This window comes from Perca fluviatilis, chromosome 7 (genome assembly GCF_010015445.1).
Source record: "Perca fluviatilis chromosome 7, GENO_Pfluv_1.0, whole genome shotgun sequence".
Lineage (NCBI taxonomy): Eukaryota > Metazoa > Chordata > Actinopteri > Perciformes > Percidae > Perca > Perca fluviatilis.
This window is the reverse complement of record NC_053118.1, coordinates 19047595-19068902: the sequence shown is the minus strand read 5'-3', so window position 1 is coordinate 19068902 and position 21308 is coordinate 19047595. Positions and strand designations below refer to the sequence as shown.

General features: G+C 40.9%; 1 protein-coding gene across 1 annotated transcript in view; it reads right to left on the bottom strand.

Annotated features, from left to right (window-relative positions):
- Positions 1-21308, bottom strand: part of nphs1 (NPHS1 adhesion molecule, nephrin) — a 68806-nt gene that overhangs the window by 21057 nt on the left and 26441 nt on the right. Inside the window, exons 4-8 of the mRNA XM_039805284.1 lie at positions 20647-20707; positions 11318-11512; positions 8259-8381; positions 2628-2750; positions 1644-1982 (exon numbers count right to left, since the gene is read on the bottom strand). Coding sequence (XP_039661218.1) covers positions 1644-1982; positions 2628-2750; positions 8259-8381; positions 11318-11512; positions 20647-20707 — 841 coding nt within the window. The remainder of the gene's footprint in view (positions 1-1643; positions 1983-2627; positions 2751-8258; positions 8382-11317; positions 11513-20646; positions 20708-21308) is intronic.

Below are 21308 nucleotides of genomic sequence, written 5' to 3'. Positions count from 1 at the left end.
GGGAAAAGAAATGAGAGCCAGAGACAGCATGTGTGTCAACTCACCTTTGTGTGCTGCAGTAACAATTTTATTATACAATATCAGGCAGTTTGTGATAAAAACATGAAAGAAAAAGCAACAGAAACCCATCCTGCCTCAGTGGAGTCTAAATTTGATTTGAGCTGATGAGCACAAAAGTAGCTGGGATAGTTTTGTAGGATTCATTATTATTAGATGTGGTGGCCTTAGATTTTCCATATTAGTTAATATAATGTTAAACAATTCAGTACTTCAAGCCTCACTGATATAATCCATCTCAGTTGGTCTAATAAAGGGTTGGTGTGTTTTGGTTCACATTGGGGAAATAAGACTAAGGGTGTAGATAATTTTAAGATTACTGAATAAAACAGTAAATCTAAACTAAACTAATTCAAATTTAATTGCAAGGTTGGTGTGTGATTTTACACTGCTGTGGATACTGTACTGTGGTTTTACAGTAAGAGAACAGCCTAGAACTCCTGCGTTGGTCGTATCAATCTCAGCCCAGCAGGGGCAGCCTTGTGAACTGAAGGCAGTCACACTGATGTTATCCTCAAGTAGGTGTGAGTTTGCCTTCAGGTTGAATGTTTCTCCTTGGACCACTAACACAGACTGAGTACACAAGGCCGGATACCTTTGGGCCTCCCCGAGGTCGGGTTCCTGTGTGGTTGAGTGTGTTTGTACGCGCGCCATGTTTACTGTTGTACAGTAGCTGATGGAGGTGGAGCTCGTTTTCACTACTTTATATACAGTTTGGTAGTTTATTCCAGTGGTTCCCAATCTAGGAGTCACGCGAAAAGTGTGTGGGGTAAATTTTATAGCTTTTTCTCTAGTCTGCTCTTTTTTTTTTTTTATATTGGATAGTTTGGGAGAAAAAAGTTATTTAAATAAACCATCTCAGGAGTTTAGAGGGGGAACGTCTTTTTGGAGGAAGTGCTAAAAGTCACAGACATCTGAAACAAAAAGCCCCAGCTATACACAGATTTTTTTTTATAAGGTATCACAACCGTAACCATTTACAATGTGTTTTATAAGCATATCATGTGTTTTTTCCCCTTAAATATCTTAATTTGAAAAGTAACTAGTAACTTTAGCTGTCAGAGTAAAGTGCAGTGGAGTAGAAATTACAATATTCGCCTGTTTAATTTAGTTAAGTAGTAGTTGTTAGTAGCATGAAATGAAAATAATCAAGTAAAGTACAAGCACCTCAAAACTGTACATAAGTACAGTACTTGAGTAAATGTAATGTCATGTAAATGTACAACACAGTAGTCAGCAACTTTCTATCACAAAATGCACTTTGTGATGTACATTGAAAGATACACTAGTCCCTTCGATGCAGTGGATTTATTCTGAGCTTAGTTTACTTTCATAGTTGATGTCTTCTATATCAAATTACAGTACAATTCAACCCTAACAATCACACATGGCCCACTGCTGCGAACGCTCAGTGTGAATATGAGGAAGGAGCATCAATATTACTTAAGACCTAGGCTGTTCTGCAATAGAGCCGAACAATGTTGCAGCTCCTCAGTACCAATGTTATCTCAGGATATGACAAGAGGTTATTATCTTTGACACAGAGGAGACAAGCAGGATTAAAGTAATCTATGGCCCTGTTTAATGTATAGGCACCTGGCGACCGGCGAGGATCGGATCTGTCTCGCTGCCGGAATGTAATTTTGTGTATTTGACAGAAGCTAATTCAATCGCACAGTGCCAAGTAACAGTTCGCTGTGTGCCGAAATTCATTGCACTCACTAAGAAAGAGGGAGAAAATAAGAGCGGGGTGAAAACAAGGGAAACAAGAAACAAAGACAGACTTGGAGATATTGAGCAGGTCGGTGAGAAAAATGAGTCTGGCAGGTGGGCAAACACATACGTTACGTCAGCATGCGTGTTCAGGAGCTTATCCTTTGAGCCAGACATATTAAAAGACTCTACACCTGTCAGCTCGACTCCATCTAAAAGACACAATGGTGGAGGGGGAACATAAAAGGGAAAATGTCTGTTTACATTACAATTACATGTGTAAATTTGTTGATGTGAAACAAAAACATCAGTGTTATTCTCATGTGGAAAGTAACGAGCATACCACTGTCTCAACCGGTCTTTGAATTGAAATCAAATCAATGTTGAGAGTACGATATGACGAACAAAATTACATTTTACGGAACACAATATTCTGTAGACACATACACACCAAGAAAAAACATCTCTCCCTCTCCGTTTCAGCAATATACAGTATAATAGGTGTGACGGGGGAGCAGAAGGCAAAAACAGAAAATGTTGTAAACAACTAATAACTTGTGATACATTCACTGTACATGCATTTGTAAAAGTCAGTGGAAATTGGAAATTCAAATCGCAGGCTATTTCCTCCCACACAGAGTCTGCTCCTTTCAACTCTGCCATTCGAAGACTACGAAATAAGAGCTCTTTACTGAACTTGCGCTTTTACTCTGCAATGTTTTCATGTTTTAATATTCAGGTTGCGACCTATCGAGTTCCCAGAATGTAGATTATCGGAAAGGCTGTTGCCCTTTTTTTCTAACCTGTCAAGCTGACCATATCTGTCACATTTAGTGCAGGTGAAAGGGGTGACTCACCTTTATAAAGTGTGATTTCAGCCATGGGCTTTGCATCAGGGGCGATACAGGTGACAACGTATTTCTTCCCTGCTGTCCAAGGTGTTGCCATATCCACTTCAAAGTATGGCTTGGAAGGAGGAACTGAATGAGAGACAACAACAGCTCAAGTTTCATATTTATCACATCATTAACCTCATAGTCATCACACTAATCTTTGGTTAGAGGAAGCTGGCGCTATCACAGATGGATATTAGCTTATGCAATGATATGATAATAAGCACTCGCAACATTTGGGAGTGACTGGAATATCACGTTGTCAGCTTTTGAGTGATTTACTACAGCGAGGCTTGATGTTCTGTTGAGTTTGAATACAAATTGTGGACAAGAAGAGAATACAGAGATGAAACCGATCCACTGCTAATCTATCATAGCAAACACCAAACATTTCTCTTCTCAGATCACCCCCAAGCTAAATATGTGCTTTCTGGACTGATCAAAGCAGGCTTCACTTCTCCACTGTTCTACTCTACACTGCTTTTATCTGACCATAAATAAGAATCCCAGAAAAAAACATAGCTTTTAACACAAGGGACCGGAAATTGTTGGGCAGCAAATTGATAAATCTGTCATCAACTAGACTTCAAAGGGATTTCTGCAGATCGGTGAGCCACTCTTTACCAAGACTATCAGTTCAATCATGCGCACACACACACACACACACTCTTCAGAAACCTGTTTGTCTATTGTGCCAGCTTTTAGCAAGTGGGAGAGCCTGTAGAATGACAAACTATGGTTACTGTTAAGGTTGTTTTTCTTTCATCAGAGATCAAGTGCAAAGGCTGCCTGAGTTCAGAGACAGAACCGGGAGTAGGAAAGTACAGGAAGGATACATGTGTGTGAGAGACATGAAAGACTGGCAGAGGAGTAAAGAGATATGGCAAGAACGAAAAGTGAGTGTAAGACAAGCTGCAGAAGGGAGCAGGGGCACGAGGATAGCTGCTGCTGAATTTGGAGATAAAGCTGCTACTATTGTGCGTTTAAACAGCTGGACCACAACAGCAACCAAACCAGCCAGCAATCACGCTCCTCTCCATCTCTTTGGCACACAAAATCAATTCCTGGCCACTAGGAGGAGCTGTTGCTGTGTGCAGAGTCGCCCATTGGCTCCAGTCTGCTATTGAGACAGATGAGATGTGGCTGCAGCTTCAAACTGATTTAAAAGAAGCAATTGAATCTGTGTGGACTGTGATGGGTTACCCAGAGCACTGCAGAGGCGCGCGCTGCAATAATGAGATGCATTTGTTTGTCCCCCCCCCCCCTTCCCTGAGAAGATGACTGGGCCATGCATCTATTGACAGCCCCTGCACTCTCAATCTACTCAGGCCCGCACAATTCAACATAGGCGCATCACTTGTTGTGCTCGAGGAGCGTCTGGCAGCCTAACAAATCCTAAAATAAGAATAATGATATGTTCGCAAATGAGGCAGGCAGGTATCTAATTTTTTCCACGCTCGCTCATGCTAGCCTGGTCTTTATCTCTCATTCACTCCATCATCCCTCTCTAGCAGCCCACTCCCCCTCCCCCACTCCCCCCACTATCCTTCTTGACCACTGCAGTTAAACTGCAGAAGTGTGGGGGAAGGTGTGTTCCACTTGGGAATTAAAGGCTGCCATCCATCACATCTGCAAATAATGTGACCCAATCAGCCCAGTCGGGATGAACAGTTGTACAAATGTAATAGCACATGTGGACAACAACAAAACACACTCTATTCAATTTACTAGACATGCACTCAGAGCAAAGAACAGACAGCAAACAAGCTGTTCTCTTAATTAACTATTTCTGCCCCTTCTTTGTCTACCTGCCTGTCAGCTTTTTTATTTTGTCTCCCTGTCTCTTCCTCTCTGCTTTCTAGCCCTATCTCTCTTATTAAGGTATATGAACACAATAATAGATAGGCACGCAAAAACTTGCTCAGACGGGAAACGGTGAGCTGCAAAATTAGATTCATAAGACAAATACAGACGGATGGATGGATAAGGCAGATAAGAAGATTAGCAGACACACATCAATATGCATATCCACCTATCTTTCTCTCTCATTCACATACAGATGCACCACACTCTCTTCCCTCCTTTGCACACAAACACCCAAAGATAAACTCAAGTCTACAGTGCACACAGATCTGCATGCACAAACACACTGACACAGGCGAGCTAGTGTGCAGACAAGCTACATTCTCACTTCAATCTAAAAACAGGCGCCAGTGTGTGCACAATCTAACAGGTATTACAAAGCTGATTCTCAAGAAAATTTTGGAGAAGGCCCAAAGGATAAAACAGTCTCTGAAAAGCTTATTTTGCCAAATTAAGAGAATAATGGAGACCAGATCAGACTTCTCAATACCACACAGACGCAAATCATCGGTTTTATCTCTGGAAGACAAAGATTGGCAAAAGCCACACATCTATGCACAAGGATATATTTTTACACACACACACACACACACACACACACACACACACACACACACACACACACACACACACACACACACACACACACACACACACACACACACACACACAGTCTCAGGTGTGTGATCTCTGGCAATGAAAGCCCAGCTTTCCCCTCCTCTCTGTCTGCTCTGTTCTGGGGGAGAAATGGAGCAGCAGCCCCATCTCCCCTTGCCTACGGTCACACCACTTCTTCCTGACCAACTACTTTCGTCTCTATTAGTTTTTGGTCCATTACATAACAGTTACATTTGTCCACATCCATGACCATTTACAGAATATATTTCTCTCACACACACACACACACACACACACACACACACACACACACACACACACACACACACACACACACACACACACACACACACACACACACACACACACACACACACACACACAGGATGGAAAATCTACCTTATTGATAGATTTAAAAAAGAGGAGGCAGAACATTTCATTCATCCCTTTAGTGTCTCATTTAACTATTTAGCAGAGCCTCTTTGCAAATTGAAAAGCCCCTGACATCAGTCTGGCACTGTATTATGCACACCATCACACCAGTGTATAACACACTGTCCTCTGATGGGGTTATATCTTGGGCAACTGTCGGAACTTTTCACGAACAAAGATGAATAAAGTCACCATGTTCTACGTTGCTTGTGCCCCCATTTATAAGTTGTTCCATTATTTATAACAGGGAATCATAAAATGAAGGCTCATTATATACTCTTCAAGTGTTAAACTCATTATCTACCGCAAAAACCTCACCATAGCCCTGGTTCCTAAAATGTCCTCTAACCTCCAACCAACACTGATAATAAGCTTACACACATGGGCACACACACACACACACACACACACACTCATACACACATATCTCTGTAAGACCCAGCTATGGCAACTGAATGAGTAACACAGTCTAAAACCAGAACACATCAAATAACTGTTTTGAACATTAGCAGGAGGCATCAGTACAGGCATGCAATGCGGTGAGGGAGAGAGTTGTTCATTAATAGGATTAAATGCTAAGGCTAATGGTATAAACCGAGACACAGGATGTGTCAGGTATGTGACAGGCACAGTGCAGGGTAAGTTTTAGAAGAGGAGGGGGTTTCAGCGGAGGGGGTAAAGGTTGTTATTGTCATGGATTACTCACTGCCACTTGATCTGCCTATTGCAGTAATCCCCTATCTGAGCTCCGCAGGAAGGCAAAAACACACAGGAGTTATGTTGCACCAATGAAAATGTCTTGAAAACATCTCTTTGTAAGCTCATGGATGGGGCTTATTGACATTTTTGCCTCCGTCCCTGCTATTCACTGCCTGTAGTGATCCATCTTGAATTAGCCAGTCATGATAGCACTGTCTCTGACCCAAGAATCCAATTATACGACCAGCAATCTCAGTTTTGTTTTCACATTCCTCCCCTCTCCCCCACTGTATCTCCTCCTAAAGAGTTTATAGTGTTTTGATTTGATGCAGGGCTTGATGGGATATGGTCATGGTTGACTGGCCAGGGGTGTGGGGCCTTGGGAGCTGTAGTTCACTGATGGAGAAGTCTGTGGGGAACTCGTCAGAGACAGTGCTCTTCAAAAGGATGCACAGTTTCCAGTCCCAGTTCAGCACTAACAGGAGATTGAATTCATCAGCTCATTATGAAGCCCCAGATTAGTCACGTATTTTGAATCAGTTGACTTGGTGGGGTGGAACAAATGACCCTTTAGGACCAAGGCTGCAGAGTGCTTTTTAAGTCAGTAGCTTCACTCTTTGCCCTTTGCAACAGTGCAGCTGCAACTGTCCATCTTAAAACAGTCAACAGCTGGAAAGTGCTCCCAAGACACTGAACAAAAACAGCTGAGATTTAGATCAGAGTATGTTTGGCACGCAGGAGGAGGTTTCAGTCATGGTAAATACGACTACCAGTGATACTTGACGCAACACAAACATAATTCCCACACATTTTGACCTTTTCGACAAAGCCGAAGGCGACTGCGTTGACTTTGTGTATGTGGGCGCACATGCTATAGCCATCTCAGAGGTAATACATGTGGGAGTCAAGCCTGCTGTGACTAGATTGTGCAGGTGTAGAGCGGGGGGGGAAAAAAAAAAGTTTTGGGAAGAGAAAAAAAAAAAAACCCATAAAAAGGAGGCGTCCAAGGCCTATGACTTCTGAGTAAGGGGGGGGGCTAGTGTCTTCCTATCCCACACCACCCGCCATCCCTCCCATTGATGTCAGAAAAACCTGCTTTCTTCCCAGAGGAGAGTGAGGCCACTAGAATCACCACGGCAACCCCCCCCCCCTCTGAAAGAAAAAAAAAAAAAAAAACACCTCTCCATGGTCACCAAAGAGAAAGCCGGAAAGCGAGGGAGAGAGTGAGAAATTTTGCAGAATGGGGAGGGGGATGTAAGCAAATGAACTGCGCCTGGAGAAGAAAGGTTCTTTTAGAGTCCTTTCCCTGCCACATATGGGCTTGCTCCCACAAGCATGAGGGATCGGGAGAGAGAGAGATACCGGTTGTAATAGAGTGACAACAGGTGGTCTTAATGTAGTCGCACAATTACATCTATTCCAGCCCATGTCTGAGTAGGAACTTTTGAATCACTGGTTATAATTTATTCCTGTGAGAGGGAGAGACATGGATCGCCCTGAGGCTTGCCAGGCTGTTCTGATTTTATATTGCTGAAGAATATAAAATATCTGCATGGTGAAAGCCATAGACCTATTGGAACATGTGGGGATGGCATAGTGCTTGTTAAAGAAGAATTAAATACCAGAAAAAGTTGAAAAATTTGGACTTTCCTCACATGCTTACGTAAAATGCGATTTGCGCTTAAAAAGGAAACCGCTGAGTTCTACTGTACCAAGGACACTTTAAGTGTAGTCTCTACATTTAAGTGTGCATTGCTTCAAATTCCTTATCTTAAGCAAATTAAAGCTTTTTTTATCAATATAAATGAATATTTAACAGCTCTTTATATGCTGATTACCGGTCAGGAGGTTATGTATGTCACCGGAGTACTGAGGATGCTCACTGTGCCTTATTACAAACATCATTTTACAACATTTGTTACTCTGACAAAAAAAATACACGTTTATAAGCCCCCACATGCCTTCTGTTCCCATTGTGCTCACTTAGCATGTTGACCCAGACCGTACTGGAAATGATTGCTCGACTGCTCTCAGACCGGCCCACTTGACATTCATAGGAGGCGTCATCTTCCAGTTGGGCCTTCTCAATCTGAAGGTGATACTGCCCTGGAAAATAGGGAGAGATAAATTAGACACATTATGTTGTGATAAGGATGTGCTCACTAAAACCATGTAAATAATTACAAAGAAGAAAAGCTAATTTATTTTTCTTCTCAACTCTCTACTGAATATACTGTAATGTGGCTGTTCAGAGTTGTTGCATGTATATCGATAAGTACCTCCTGCAGGCCCTATTTCTTCTCTGTCTGAATTTTAGGCAATTTTCAATATGGGAAATAGGAAAATTGACAATATAAGAAATTTGTACAATGACAGTCTGCCATTTCAATTCAATACGGTTATATGCTCTACAACTTAGCGACACTTGAGTGTTTGATTATAAATAAATTTATTTATTTATTTGTATTTCTGTAAAATTGAAACATGTCAACAAATCACTTGAATGCTGCTGCATGCGTTCCATTGACATGCAAGTGGTTGTCTATACTCATAGCATAGGCATTTTGTTTTAGAATGACTTTCAAGCATGGTAAATGAAATCCAATCCCAGATTCACAACGCCAACTGAAGAAACTGCCAGGCAAAGTCCTTCTCTTTGTATCTTTCTTCTGATAGTCTGGCATGCCAAAAGGGCTTGATTTGTTTGATGCACTGCCATAACCTGTGGGGATTAGATGATGTTCAGTGTTGGTTTTTCGGCTCCTCATTCTCTGGCTCACAGCCTACTAACGTGCAAAATAGTATCTTGGTCTGACAACCACACAGGCCTAAAAATGCATGTGTCAAGTAAGCTGGCAAGATAATTAACACTAACCAGAAGCAATTTTAACATCTAACATTTAAGAGAGAGAGAGAGAGAGAGAGAGAGAGAGAGAGAGAGAGAGAGAGAGAGAGAGAGAGAGAGAGAGAGACATTAAACTTATTAATCATATTCTTCTTTCCTGGAATTACTCACAAATAGTGCAATCAAGTTGCAGAGAGTGTATTTATGGTAGCGGAGATGGCGGATAGCTGCGACACGATTTGCCATTTTGTCCATTACTCTGTATTTATATCAGCTAGGGCCTTCACAATTTTGGGATACAGTATATCTACATAGCCACAAAGTAAGCTGCAGAGTATATTCTCCCCTCTGCAAATCTGCATTTGTGCATTGGCCCTTAAGCTGTAAACACATAGTGTTATGCTGTTGGGAAAGGACAGTCCCAATGAAAAACTAACAAGGGTTAATTGTTGATCTTTATTCAGAGAACCTCTTTGCATCATTCATTCAGTCAGCCAAGTATAAATACAGTAAATACAGTGTTAATATTCATATTCATATAGACTATGGTTTACCACTTTATAAATGCTTGATATTAGTTAGTTGATATTATTTAAGAAAACTATGCAACAGCTGCAGTACATGTGATGTCATGTGAACTGAAGATACACCTTGTGGACCAATCATTGAAAGTAAATTAAGAAAAACCTCAATGCTTTGGTGCTTTGGCTTCAACAACCTGTTTTATCTGTTCTTCTGTGTGCTTGTCTTTACAGTGCAAATTGTTGGGCACAGCAAATCCTAGATCTAGGCTTGTGTGTTCATACACATTTACTATATTGCTTCCGCTTGGGGAAACTAAGGGTGCTACATTTACTGTAAGTATATGTAGAAATCAACACGGCACTCTCCTGTTTTTGTGAATGTTTGATTTCAGGCTTTTTAAAGCATCAATAAACATCACTGATGGTGACAATCAGTGAAAATGGGTAGCGTATCAAGTGCAGTCAAGTGCCATTTTAAATGATTTTGCTCTTTTTCTGTGCAGTGTAAAGTGATTGCATACATCAGTCTGCAGTTTCTTCTCCTGGTAAAGTGTACCCGCACTGATGGGTAGCTTATTCATGAGTGTATGTTAGTGTTGGACAGCTTGTGTGTGTTTGTCGTCGTCGTTGTGTTCATGTGTATATATTCTTACTTTGTTGTTGAGGTAAAAAGAGGCAGGAAGTTTTTTTCTAACCCTGTACCTGCTGGAATGCTTACTGTAATTTGCTCACTGACAATTAATTTGCTGAAAAACAACATTTTAGCATTTTGTACATTTGCTTTTATGTAAACTAACTCTAGGCGTTAATAAGCATCGACAATGTGTGAATAGGCATCTATGCAGTGTTTATATGTCGCTTGCGGTCTCCAACACTGTGCAACAGTGAAATGTGGCTTATCTAGTTGCGGGCTGATCGGGAACAGATGCTCTTCTCTTACTTGCGATTGCCTTCTAATTGGCTATTACTTTTTATAGACTGTATAGACTATGTTGCAGATTCTGCAACACACTTTATTCCCTGCCGCATTTCACTTGCTTTAATTTATATATTTTTTGGCTTAATATGTGAGTGACAGCGAGGGGGATGTGTAAGAGGCTGTTAACAACCACATCACCTCCTCACTCCCAGATGCTCCCTGTATAGAGATCCAGTGTGCCATAAGGTTCCCGTAATGTCTGTGTTGCTTTATTACAACACTTTGAAGCCATAGCAACAACATCATCTCATTTACTTTTAGAGTAGCCAACATCAGGCTGTACTGCTTCCTGAGCTGACAGCAGCACTTTATAATTAGAACTATGAACTATGTCACATGAACATAATGAAGTATTCAGGCTCAATCTAACACTGACAGCATGTTATTGTGTTACCATTTTTGGTACATCATACTTCTTGTAACCTCTCCACACATCTAGTGTGAGCGCCCACACAGTAGCTTAACCTTACTTTGACTAGTGTTATTATATCTTATTCCACTCACCTGGATCTTCTGAGATATTTTATTCTATGCCAAACCCATAAACTGCAAACGTCATTCAACCATAGGCAATTTATGGTGACTAATTCTGGTGTCTTTTTTTAGTGGTGCTTTTATCAAACAAGTTCATTTATTTAGCTTGGGTAGGTCCATCAAAGCCCAATAAGCCATAGACCTTATTCTGTGCGTTTACCTTTAGTGGGGTTTCCAATCATGCTGTAGCGTGGAAAGCCTGGAAGGCTTCTCTGTGGTCCCAGTAGGAGGCCATCTTTCACCCACTGCACCGTCCCTGAGGCCCGCAGCACCTCACACCTCAACACGGCTGTGGCTCCCATCCGCACAGTGAGGTTCCTGGGCTCAGACCTGAAGGCCTGCTGGGCATGTGTGCCTGGACACATAAAAAGGAGGAGGAGGAGGAGGAAAGGAGTTAGAGTGGAATGGTAGAACAGGCAAGGGATGTGATGGGATTTAATGTAAAGAAAATGGAGAAGAAAAAGGACTGAGTACGTGTGAGGAGTGTTATGGAGGAAGTCTAAAGAGTAGAGGAAGCACGACATAAAACTACACCACAGGGATGCAGTCTTGTGGTCTTTTGTCTGAGAATGCACCCCGTTGTGTCTGGCCACATTATTCATCCTGGCATATGTTTTATTGATGGGAAACTGCAGTGATACAGCCCTGAAATTGAGTCAATAAAGTAATTACTGCGAATTAAATCCCCCCTCGGCCATGCAGATAGGGTATTGGGAGGAGGGAAAAGGCATGGGGTATCAGAGACCTCGTTCACCTGCGGTTTTTCTTCAATGTCGATGTCCCACTAGATAATTCCCTCTTGGAAGAGTAATGATTATCACTTTAATCCCCCTTGTTTGTCATAGGTGGGGTTGGCCATCCTTCAGCCAGGCTCTTAGGTGACATTTTGTGATGCAGTGCACTTGAGTCAGGAAAGTAACCTTAAAACAGGCCACCCATGAGCCTCTAACTGGGGGCTAGGATTATATGATTATTATACATATGGGTTTATGAATAAATTCCATTCAAGGAGCCAAACGGAACTGCACACTCCAATTAATGCCTAATATCCAAGTGTGACTCTCGTTTAAACAACGCCCCACAGAGAAGCCAGCCTGATTCCACTGGGCTGTTTGAATCTTGACCTTCATTGAAGCAATGACCAAGTTGTTTGTGAAGTGCATGCTCTGTTGCGTCTGACAACATGAGTGAGAGGCAGCGCTCTCAGATCAAGGCTGAACCAGTCACCTCACGTCAAATATGAAGGGCAAGATTGCCCATTACAGAGGATGCATACAAACAACCAAACACAGGAGCACATTTGCATACAGTTTACATAAATGAATACTCAACAGCGATCTTCAGTGGCTTCCAAAATAGTTATACTGCATTATTCCGTGAAACAGAAATACTCAATACCATATCAAAATGTAGTGGATAAGACTTCTCATGTCCTAATGTGATAGCATGCAACTTTAAATGAAGAAATAGCACAGTATTCTTCTTACAAGACAAATAAATACAGTTTGATCTAATCTTACAAGATGAATTCATGAGCAATAGATGGAACCCATGCTCAGTTCATCACACACAGGGGTTTGCTACTAAAGCTTTAGCCTATAGTACTTGTGTAAGACAAAATGTGAACTAATGTCATGGGACATGTTCTCTGTAACAGGGACATAGCTCGCTTGCTAATTGAGATATTGAAGAAAGTTAGAAAGAGTTTTTAGCGAGGACAAGTGTTGCGTGTAAGTTGAGCATGTAATGCTACATAAAGTTCCATAAAAGCTTATCTTCCACTTTTGTGGTATTCTGTACAGTTGTTAACAAAAGAGGAGTGAACCAAGAGGTAATGAACATTATAATTATTACCTGAAGTAATACTGCAAACTAGTTTGGTGTTACAGTTAAGTAAAGCTTTAGATATTGCTGTGTAACTGGCATTATTAAGTTACTTTGCTGACTTAATTGCTCTTCTCTGCTTGTGCTACTGTCACATTTTGGCTGTCGCCATCTTGCTTTTTTGGAGCCAGAAGTGACCATATTTGGATGAGAAGGTGGAGCAAAGTTATCCAATATGGTTGCTAGCTGTTAGTAAGGTGCAAAAGTGAACAGCTGACTCCCTAGAGTGTCTTTTAGTACAACCAAACACTGAGACATTTTTTTTTAGGCAACTAAAATGTAACATACAAAGCATACCCTGTTTTATAGGCAACTAAAATGTAACATACAAAGCATACCCTGTTTTATCGTCTATTGTATTCTAAATGGGACCATCGTTTACTAAAAACTAGCAATTGAGACCATAAACTGGTTAGGAACCCGTTTACGGAGTATCATTCAAGTGAGAAGCAGGGTAATTTTTTTCATACACTTCTATACAGTCCAGTGGAGTCGCCCCCTGCTGGCCATTCAAAATAATGCATGTTTAAGGCACTTTCGCATTGGCTTCACTTTTCAGTTTTCAGGCCCAAAGGTTGTTGCTTGACGGTTACTACATTTTAGCATGTCACAGATAAACATTTTAATGGTCTTCTCACTAAATTAAAACAAGTTAATACCTCAACATGTTTGTTGTTTCCTGCTTGTGCTCCCATTTCACCACTCTCTTCTCCCTCGGCCAAGCTCCCTAATGATTAGGTCTGTGTCTTTAAACCAACTGAGTCAGTTGAAATGAAGTGGAATTCGATGTTCCATTATCACCAATGGCCATTATCCTGCATTTTGCCACTTGTGACCACAGTGTTGAGCCAGCTTGTTCCAGCATTCATTATTTTTTTGGGGCCTGTAAAGCTAAGTGGAATTTTAGAGATGGGTGGTAATCTGCAGCAAGTTTGTCACTGTGAGCGCCCCCTTTCACATTAAGTATTTTACCCATTGTTGATATAGGAATATTAATGACTACAAGCGGACCTATTAGAATGACCTGACTGACACACATATGCACAGGTGTTTCATTTGAGTGTCCCAGTAAGCCACGCCAGAAAGCAACCATGCACAATACCACCAGGGTGGGAACTGCAGCACCTAAATGGAATAATGTTATTAATTACACCTGTGCTTTCCTGCTATGACCTGTCAGAATGTCTGCCGTGAAATATTGATTTCCATTCTTTATTCAAGACTGGATGTCTACAATTTAATATGCATGCAATTTCTCAACCCTGAGTTCTACATACATTTTTAAGATAAAAATATTGTATGTATTTTGTTTAAGAGTAGCAAATTCTTCCCAGACAATATTTCACAACTTCTCTAGCTACAGCATGCACCTCATATACCTATATAGATAGTGTTATCAAAAATGTGTCTGCTGATGCAAATGTTGTTTAAAGATGTATCTTCCTCTCCAATCCATAAGGTAGTAGTATATATGATTAAGATCATATACCACTATGTTGTCAGATTATGTTTAGCCTTTGAACTGGAAGCCAAACTAATCACCATGGAAACTAGTCAGGAAATACTGTGCACATAATACCCAGTAGCAGAAGTGAAATTATGTTATTTATTTTCTGTACAACTAGTCAATGCTAGAGGTGAGATTAAGAGGAACAATACAACACAATACAATACAATACAGGGTATAAAAACCACCAAGGATAACATGCACAGCACCATACCGCTCACGTTTGACAGATTTACCTTGACTTAAACAACAACCCTGGTAGAAAAGTCACTATGGTCACGTTTAGGCAGTATTCAGATTAAGCTATTTGCATAAAACACTAATACCCTGAGTTCCCCTGTTACCATGAATAAATCAGTTACAAAATGTGTTTTTCTACCTGTTCAAAGGAAGAAATGTCCCCCAGCAAAAGAGAGTGAAAAGATGCACCAGCTGGTTTCCTATTTGACTAAGCAATAACAACAGAGGAAGGTTACAATGATGATGTTAATAGTTGGTCCTGTTCACCACCTTGATTTGCTTGCTGATGTCTGATTTTCTCATATGCTGAAAAAATAAAAGTGAAAGGAGAAACATAGAATCCAGAGCAAGCCCATTGATACGGCGGTAAATGTGGTATCTTAGACAAGATTTTGACAGTGTACGATTAAGAGATAAGTATAATATAAACCTGGTTAGTTTTACTTTTTTTAAACTTACATTCACAATACATGCATCACTGTAAACCTTTGGGACTTGAGAAGGCAACTCATACACATACAGTAGCTATTATGTTAGAGTGAAGATTCATCCAAGGCTTCAATAAAGTCAAGGTTCCCACTGCTCAGCTGAATGGGATGAACATGGAAGGGACTAGAAAAGGCCACAGTTGCTGTAATGATAGCTGTATGGTGACATTTGATTCTCTTACCCCAGATGAGGCAAAGAAACAGTAGAGCTGAAAGAGACACAATCCATGCTGACATGAAGTCCATTTCACCGCCGACACCTGACCTTCAACACTCCTGGAATAACCCTGGAAACAAGACACTACATGAAATATACTTAACATAAACTCCATGTATGAATATAGTAGGCGTATGTATTGAGGCAGAGGCAGTTGTATTGAGTCCAGCAGTGTAGTATAAAAAATTCTTTAGTCTTTTACGTTTGTTATTTTTACGTTTGACTTTCTGACAACATACTGTAGCGTGTGTTTGCAATACTCTTTATTATCAACTTTACTTAGCATCAAGTCTCACAAGCCTCTGACGAGCACATGATTACAGCAGACAATCAATCAATCAATCCTGCATTAGCGTGCAATAAAAACTAACTTTAAAAAGCCACAAGACAGGTTAAAAGATCTTTGAAATTATGTTATTACAATTTCAAATGGTACACATTGTGTAATTTGTGTTTTAGATGGGAAGTAAATGCTGAAGAACTTTCTGTGTCTGAGTGGCTTAGTTTGTTCATCTAGTTTTAGTCTCCTGATGAGTCACGAGGAGAGCAAAGTTTCCCCAGAACTGTACATTTAAAAAAATATTTTGTTAAGAAGACCACTGTGGCATTTCATCTGGCTTCTCTTAGCACAATAATTCAGGATCAGTCGAGGGCCCCACAGGTTTTTGTAGGCCCAGTTTAAGATGCAACTTCATTTTATCAGTGTTTCCTCTATGTTGATTTTGTAGTGGCGGCCCACCATGGCAAAATTTCTGCCACCACGGTATCAGAAATAGGGCTGTACAAAAAAATGTTGTCGCAGTTGTCTTTTAAATTATCCTGCTGCTCACATTGCAATTTAACAAAAAGTAGAACTATTCAGAGGTAATTGGGCCAGTCCAGTTTAACTCCACATACTGTTATGTTGACATAGTTTATTGTCAAAACGTTCACTTTCTTCCGAGTCGACTATTAAAGTGATGGTTCAGAGTAATTTCACCCTAGTGTCCTTTGCACCATGACCTCGAGCCAAACACCCCCCCAGAAGCTTTTTTCACCTGGGTTGAACATTGGGAGAGTTGTAGACTAGCGTTATCAGCTGAATAGCTTAGCACAGGGGTTAATGGATCCAGTGATGTACCTTGTAAGTTACCCCACTAATAATGCCAGAAATTATACCAACGTCCACAGTAGTACAAATAGGTTTTGCACTCATAAAACGATGGATTGGAAAGTTTGTAAGTACACCAGAAGTTTATGTAAATAGCACTTGCCTGCTGGCTTCTGCTCTCTGCTGTTGTTGCTGCTGTAAGACGAGTGCTTAGGGCCGTCTACAAATTACAACACCGAAAAGAGATGCAACAAAAATATTTTTTAATTTAATAATTAAATAAGGTAATGTCTCCTGTAAAGTGCTGTAGTATAACTAGCAGGAGACAAGTAATAATTGAGGTACGTTTGGAGACATTACCATATTTAATCATTAAATTAATAAATATTTTTGTTGCATCTCTTTTCGGTGTTGTAATTTGTAGACGGCCCTAAGCACTCGTCTAACTGCAGGTAGCAGCAGCAGCTAGCAGAAGAGAGCAGGCAAGTGTTCATAAACTTCTGGTGTATTTTACAAACTTTCCAATCCATCGTTTTATGAGAGCATAACCTATTTGTACATACCGTAGACGTTTGGTATCATTTCGGGCATTATTAGTGGGGTAACTTACGAGATACAAACGTGGGTCCATTAGCCCCTGCGCTAAGCTATTCAGCTGATAACGCTACTCTACGCTAACTCTCCCAATGTTCGACCCAGGTGAAAAAAGCTTCTGGGGGGGGTGTTTGGATCGAGGTCATGGTGCAAAACACCCTAGGGTGAAATTACTCCGAACCATCACTTTAAACGAACCGCTCCACTAAAAACCTCAGCGCGGTGGGTACGTTCTAAGTGTAGACCTGTTGTAGATGTTAAGTGCCCTATAGTTCCTCAAAAAAATACAGTTCAATCACAACTGAAAATATGCCTCATTGTGTGTGAATAGAGGTGAATAAATATATTAGTTTGTGCTGCAGCCAAGTGTCCATTCCGTTTCATACGTAAAACATTTGGCGGCGGGGCGTGGGGGGGTAGGGGGAAACACTGATTTTATACAATATATGTAGTAAGGGGTCCCTGCTCTGTCTCTCTTTCAGTTAAGGGGTCCTTGGCTTGAAAAACGTTGAAGACCCCTGCCCTACTACATATATTGTAATAATGTGATAATATGTTGGATTTGGACTTTAATTTTTGGAGAAAAAAAAATTACAAAACATAATAATTTAGACACCCCCCTGCATAGACTCTGAGGACCCTCTAGGGGTCATGGACCCCCTGTTGAAGATCCCTGGCCTAAACTATACCATAACATTACAGACGTTCACATTTTGTTTGGGCATGTCGACTTGTTGAGTACATAGGTTAAAGCATGTGTCTGGCATGGTCCTTTGAGAAAGCCATGCCAGAATTTCTGTCAAGTGAATTTGTTTTTGTTTATTTCCCATGGATACATGTAAGTAGATTTCAGGAATATGCCATGCTCTTGAATGGATCCCAGGGACAGTTTGGAATTAAATCTGTAGGCCGTGCTGTGGGTCTGTGCCCATTGCATCCAATACTCTTCCTTATTTGACCTGCAAGAGCCCTCTGTGGATTTGTCAGTTTGTAATCACTTCAATTTATCTGCTGTAGGAGTGGAACAAATAATAGTGATTTACTTAATTGAAAACTAAATATTTTCTCATCTGAATAGACAAAATGAATTGAAGCCAACAGCTCTTTGACGCATCTCCCCTCAGTCGATTAGTTGCACTCCAACAGGCTTTGATAAGAATTAACTCACACTCAATTATTTCTTTTCGCTCTCAAAACATTTGTGTTTCAGAGCCCCCAGTATACTTTTCCAACACACAGGGGCAATTATTTCCGTCTTCAATGAATAGAAATTCTTTTCTGAGGTTAAAAGTGCCCATCTTCTCGATTTCTCGGTCTCTTTTAAAGCGTCATGTAGGTAAACACAAACAGTCATTATACCCTGACTAATGTCAACCCGGTCTCACTCGAAGGCGTACAAATAACACGGGTTTCTACCTGTGAAATACGTGCAATGTGTATGCGAAAGTGAAATTCTACGTGCATTACATACGCGGGCTCAAATGTAGTAATGGGAACCGGTGCGTTTTATGGCGCACGCTTCAGCGTCACCACGTTGTGTGTTATCGAGAACAGCATCACACACAAAACATAGATATGGTTGGGTTTAGAAAAATAATGCAGGGAAAGGCTTTAGTAACACAAGAAAGTCACAAAAACACACTAATAAACGGTTGGGTTTAGGGAAGAAACATTGGGGAAGGCTTAACAAAAAAACACTACAAAGTCGCAAAAACGCGCCACATAAACACGCTAATAAACGGCCTAACAACAACAAAAAAAACACATGCTGAAAATCGCAAAACACGGGACGCGAACCCCAGTCTCCTGGGTGAAAGTCCTGTGTTTTACCCATCCACCACCCCAACCAACCTCCTTACGCGGTCCCACGTCCCTTTATACTATAAGCGCAGTGGGTTCCATTACTGTAATTGGAGCGCTCCACGTATCTGCTGTACGCACAATTTCACTTTCGCGTACACATTGCACGTATTTCACAGGTAGAAACCCGTGGTATTTGTACGCTTTTCAGTGAGACTGGGCTCCTAATGTTGACATTTCTTCTAATATGCGTGGCAGTTTGTGGTTATCCATCTCTTGAAAAGAAGTACTGGATTTCTTTCTACAGTACAATGAAAACAGCCAGAACTTCAGCAGGTGTTCCCTGTGAGGGAGAGAAATGTTTGGCCAACACAGATCTGTTTCTGATGGCCCGATGAGTCACCATTTTCATTGGGACTCAGACACAGCCTGCCTGACCTCCCCCACATTTCCATTACCTAAGTCAACCTCCTTAATTGCTTCAAAAATATAGCCAGTTGAAGAATGTTATTTCGCTGATACACGTTTGTTTTCTTTGTATAACAAATCTGGGATGGTGTAGCACTTGTGGAATAACTGTGATATGTAATTTAACGGTTGCCTAAAGTTTAACATTAGATAAATACCACACTGAATGGCCATTTAATTTGTCTTCAAATATAAGAAAGACCCATATTTAACGATAGCAGCACTCATTGCTCAGTTTTTTTTTACCTTGTTCTTCACCAGCTTCTTACAAATGCAAATTAGAAAGTTTGATTTGAAATTTGATTCAGATACAGGGCTGCCACTCTCCCTGCAAGGGCATTAGAAGTAGCTGAACCATTCAGCGTGACCCCGACAGGTAGATTTTTAATAGTGTCTTTCATAACATCATCAAACGACTCAATACACTCAATCCTAGACCAATTTAACGTGAAACCCAAAGAAATCAGTAAATGTGCAGAAAATGAAGTTTCAACCCCCGTGCAGCCATCCAATTCAGATGTGGTCCTACATCTTAATACCAACCTAACTTTTCACCAACCTCACCAGTTGCCTCTGGCTCCAATTACCATAGCTCATACAAGCTGTGTTGTGAACCATTACTGCTTTAACACTGAAATGCTGATAAAGAGGGTTTCTAAAAAATGCAGATTAGATTATCAACAGAATCTAAATCACGTCCAAATCACTGATTGTGCATAAAAAGATGGCATTCTTTAAGCAGTATGATTAAGCTAGCTAGTTGGATGTGCTAAACACAGACAGAATAGACCTCAGCCTCAAGGATAGACAGGCTAAATCATACAGTATCAGCTTGGTTCAGCAGTTCAGCAGCTTGACATGTCCACTGCAAATTCAAGGCACTCTAAGAAAAACCAGGTTCGGTGTTTGTGTGCTTTGTCTTCACTCCCTTCAGCTCAAAGTGTTCAAGTTAACTTGATTACTCAGACTTCGCTACACACACTCTCACACACATGCTCTCCTCAAGAAAAAAATTGAGAGACAGAGAGGCAAAACCTTCTTTCAACCTCCACCAACTCAAGCACATCTGCCTGCCTAGGGTACACAGAGAGAAAGAGAGTGAAGCAGGCAGACAGACACACAGAGAGAGGGTACCTCCTTCTTAAAAAAGCCAGGAATCTTTGAATAGGTGTGTGGATTTGCATGAGAGCGCTGTGCTTACCTGTTGAGTGACGCTGAGGCTCAGGAGCGTCTTTTTGTCTTCCTGATCTACAGATGGCTCTCTGAACACAAGTGAGCAACGGAGATGTTAAAGAATGCCAATGGGACTCCCCCTTCTCTCACTCCTTAGTCTAAAAGACAGAGGCAAACAGATAAAGAGAAGGAGAGAGGCAGTAGCAGAGACTGAAGAATGAAGGAAGGTGTGCATATGAGAGGTGTTGGTGGTAGCGGTTACAAGGGGGTCACCTGAACAGGAGGATAAATGTCTAAAAACCAACAACATTTGGATTTAGATCTTTTTTTAAATATTTGTAAGGCCGCACAGTAACAAAATGACCGTTTAAAAAGTTGTTGGACCACTTGTTTCAGCAGAATGGAATAAATAACTATAAAGTGAGCGTAATAAAGTTGCAGTGAGCCAGTAATAAGAGCGGAGGAACATGCCTGTAGTTTCTTTCTATTTTGCCTCTCTGCGGAGTATTCATGGATCCCATTATTTAGCATTTCACTGTGCCGGGTTGGAAGAGCAGTGCAGCCCTCAAAGATACAGATGCAACATGGATGTCTTCAGCTGCTATTTTGTAACATTTATGTTCATACATAATGAATGGAATACAGAGTATCCACATAACTGTATTTCATATACAAAATACTCCTGAGGTG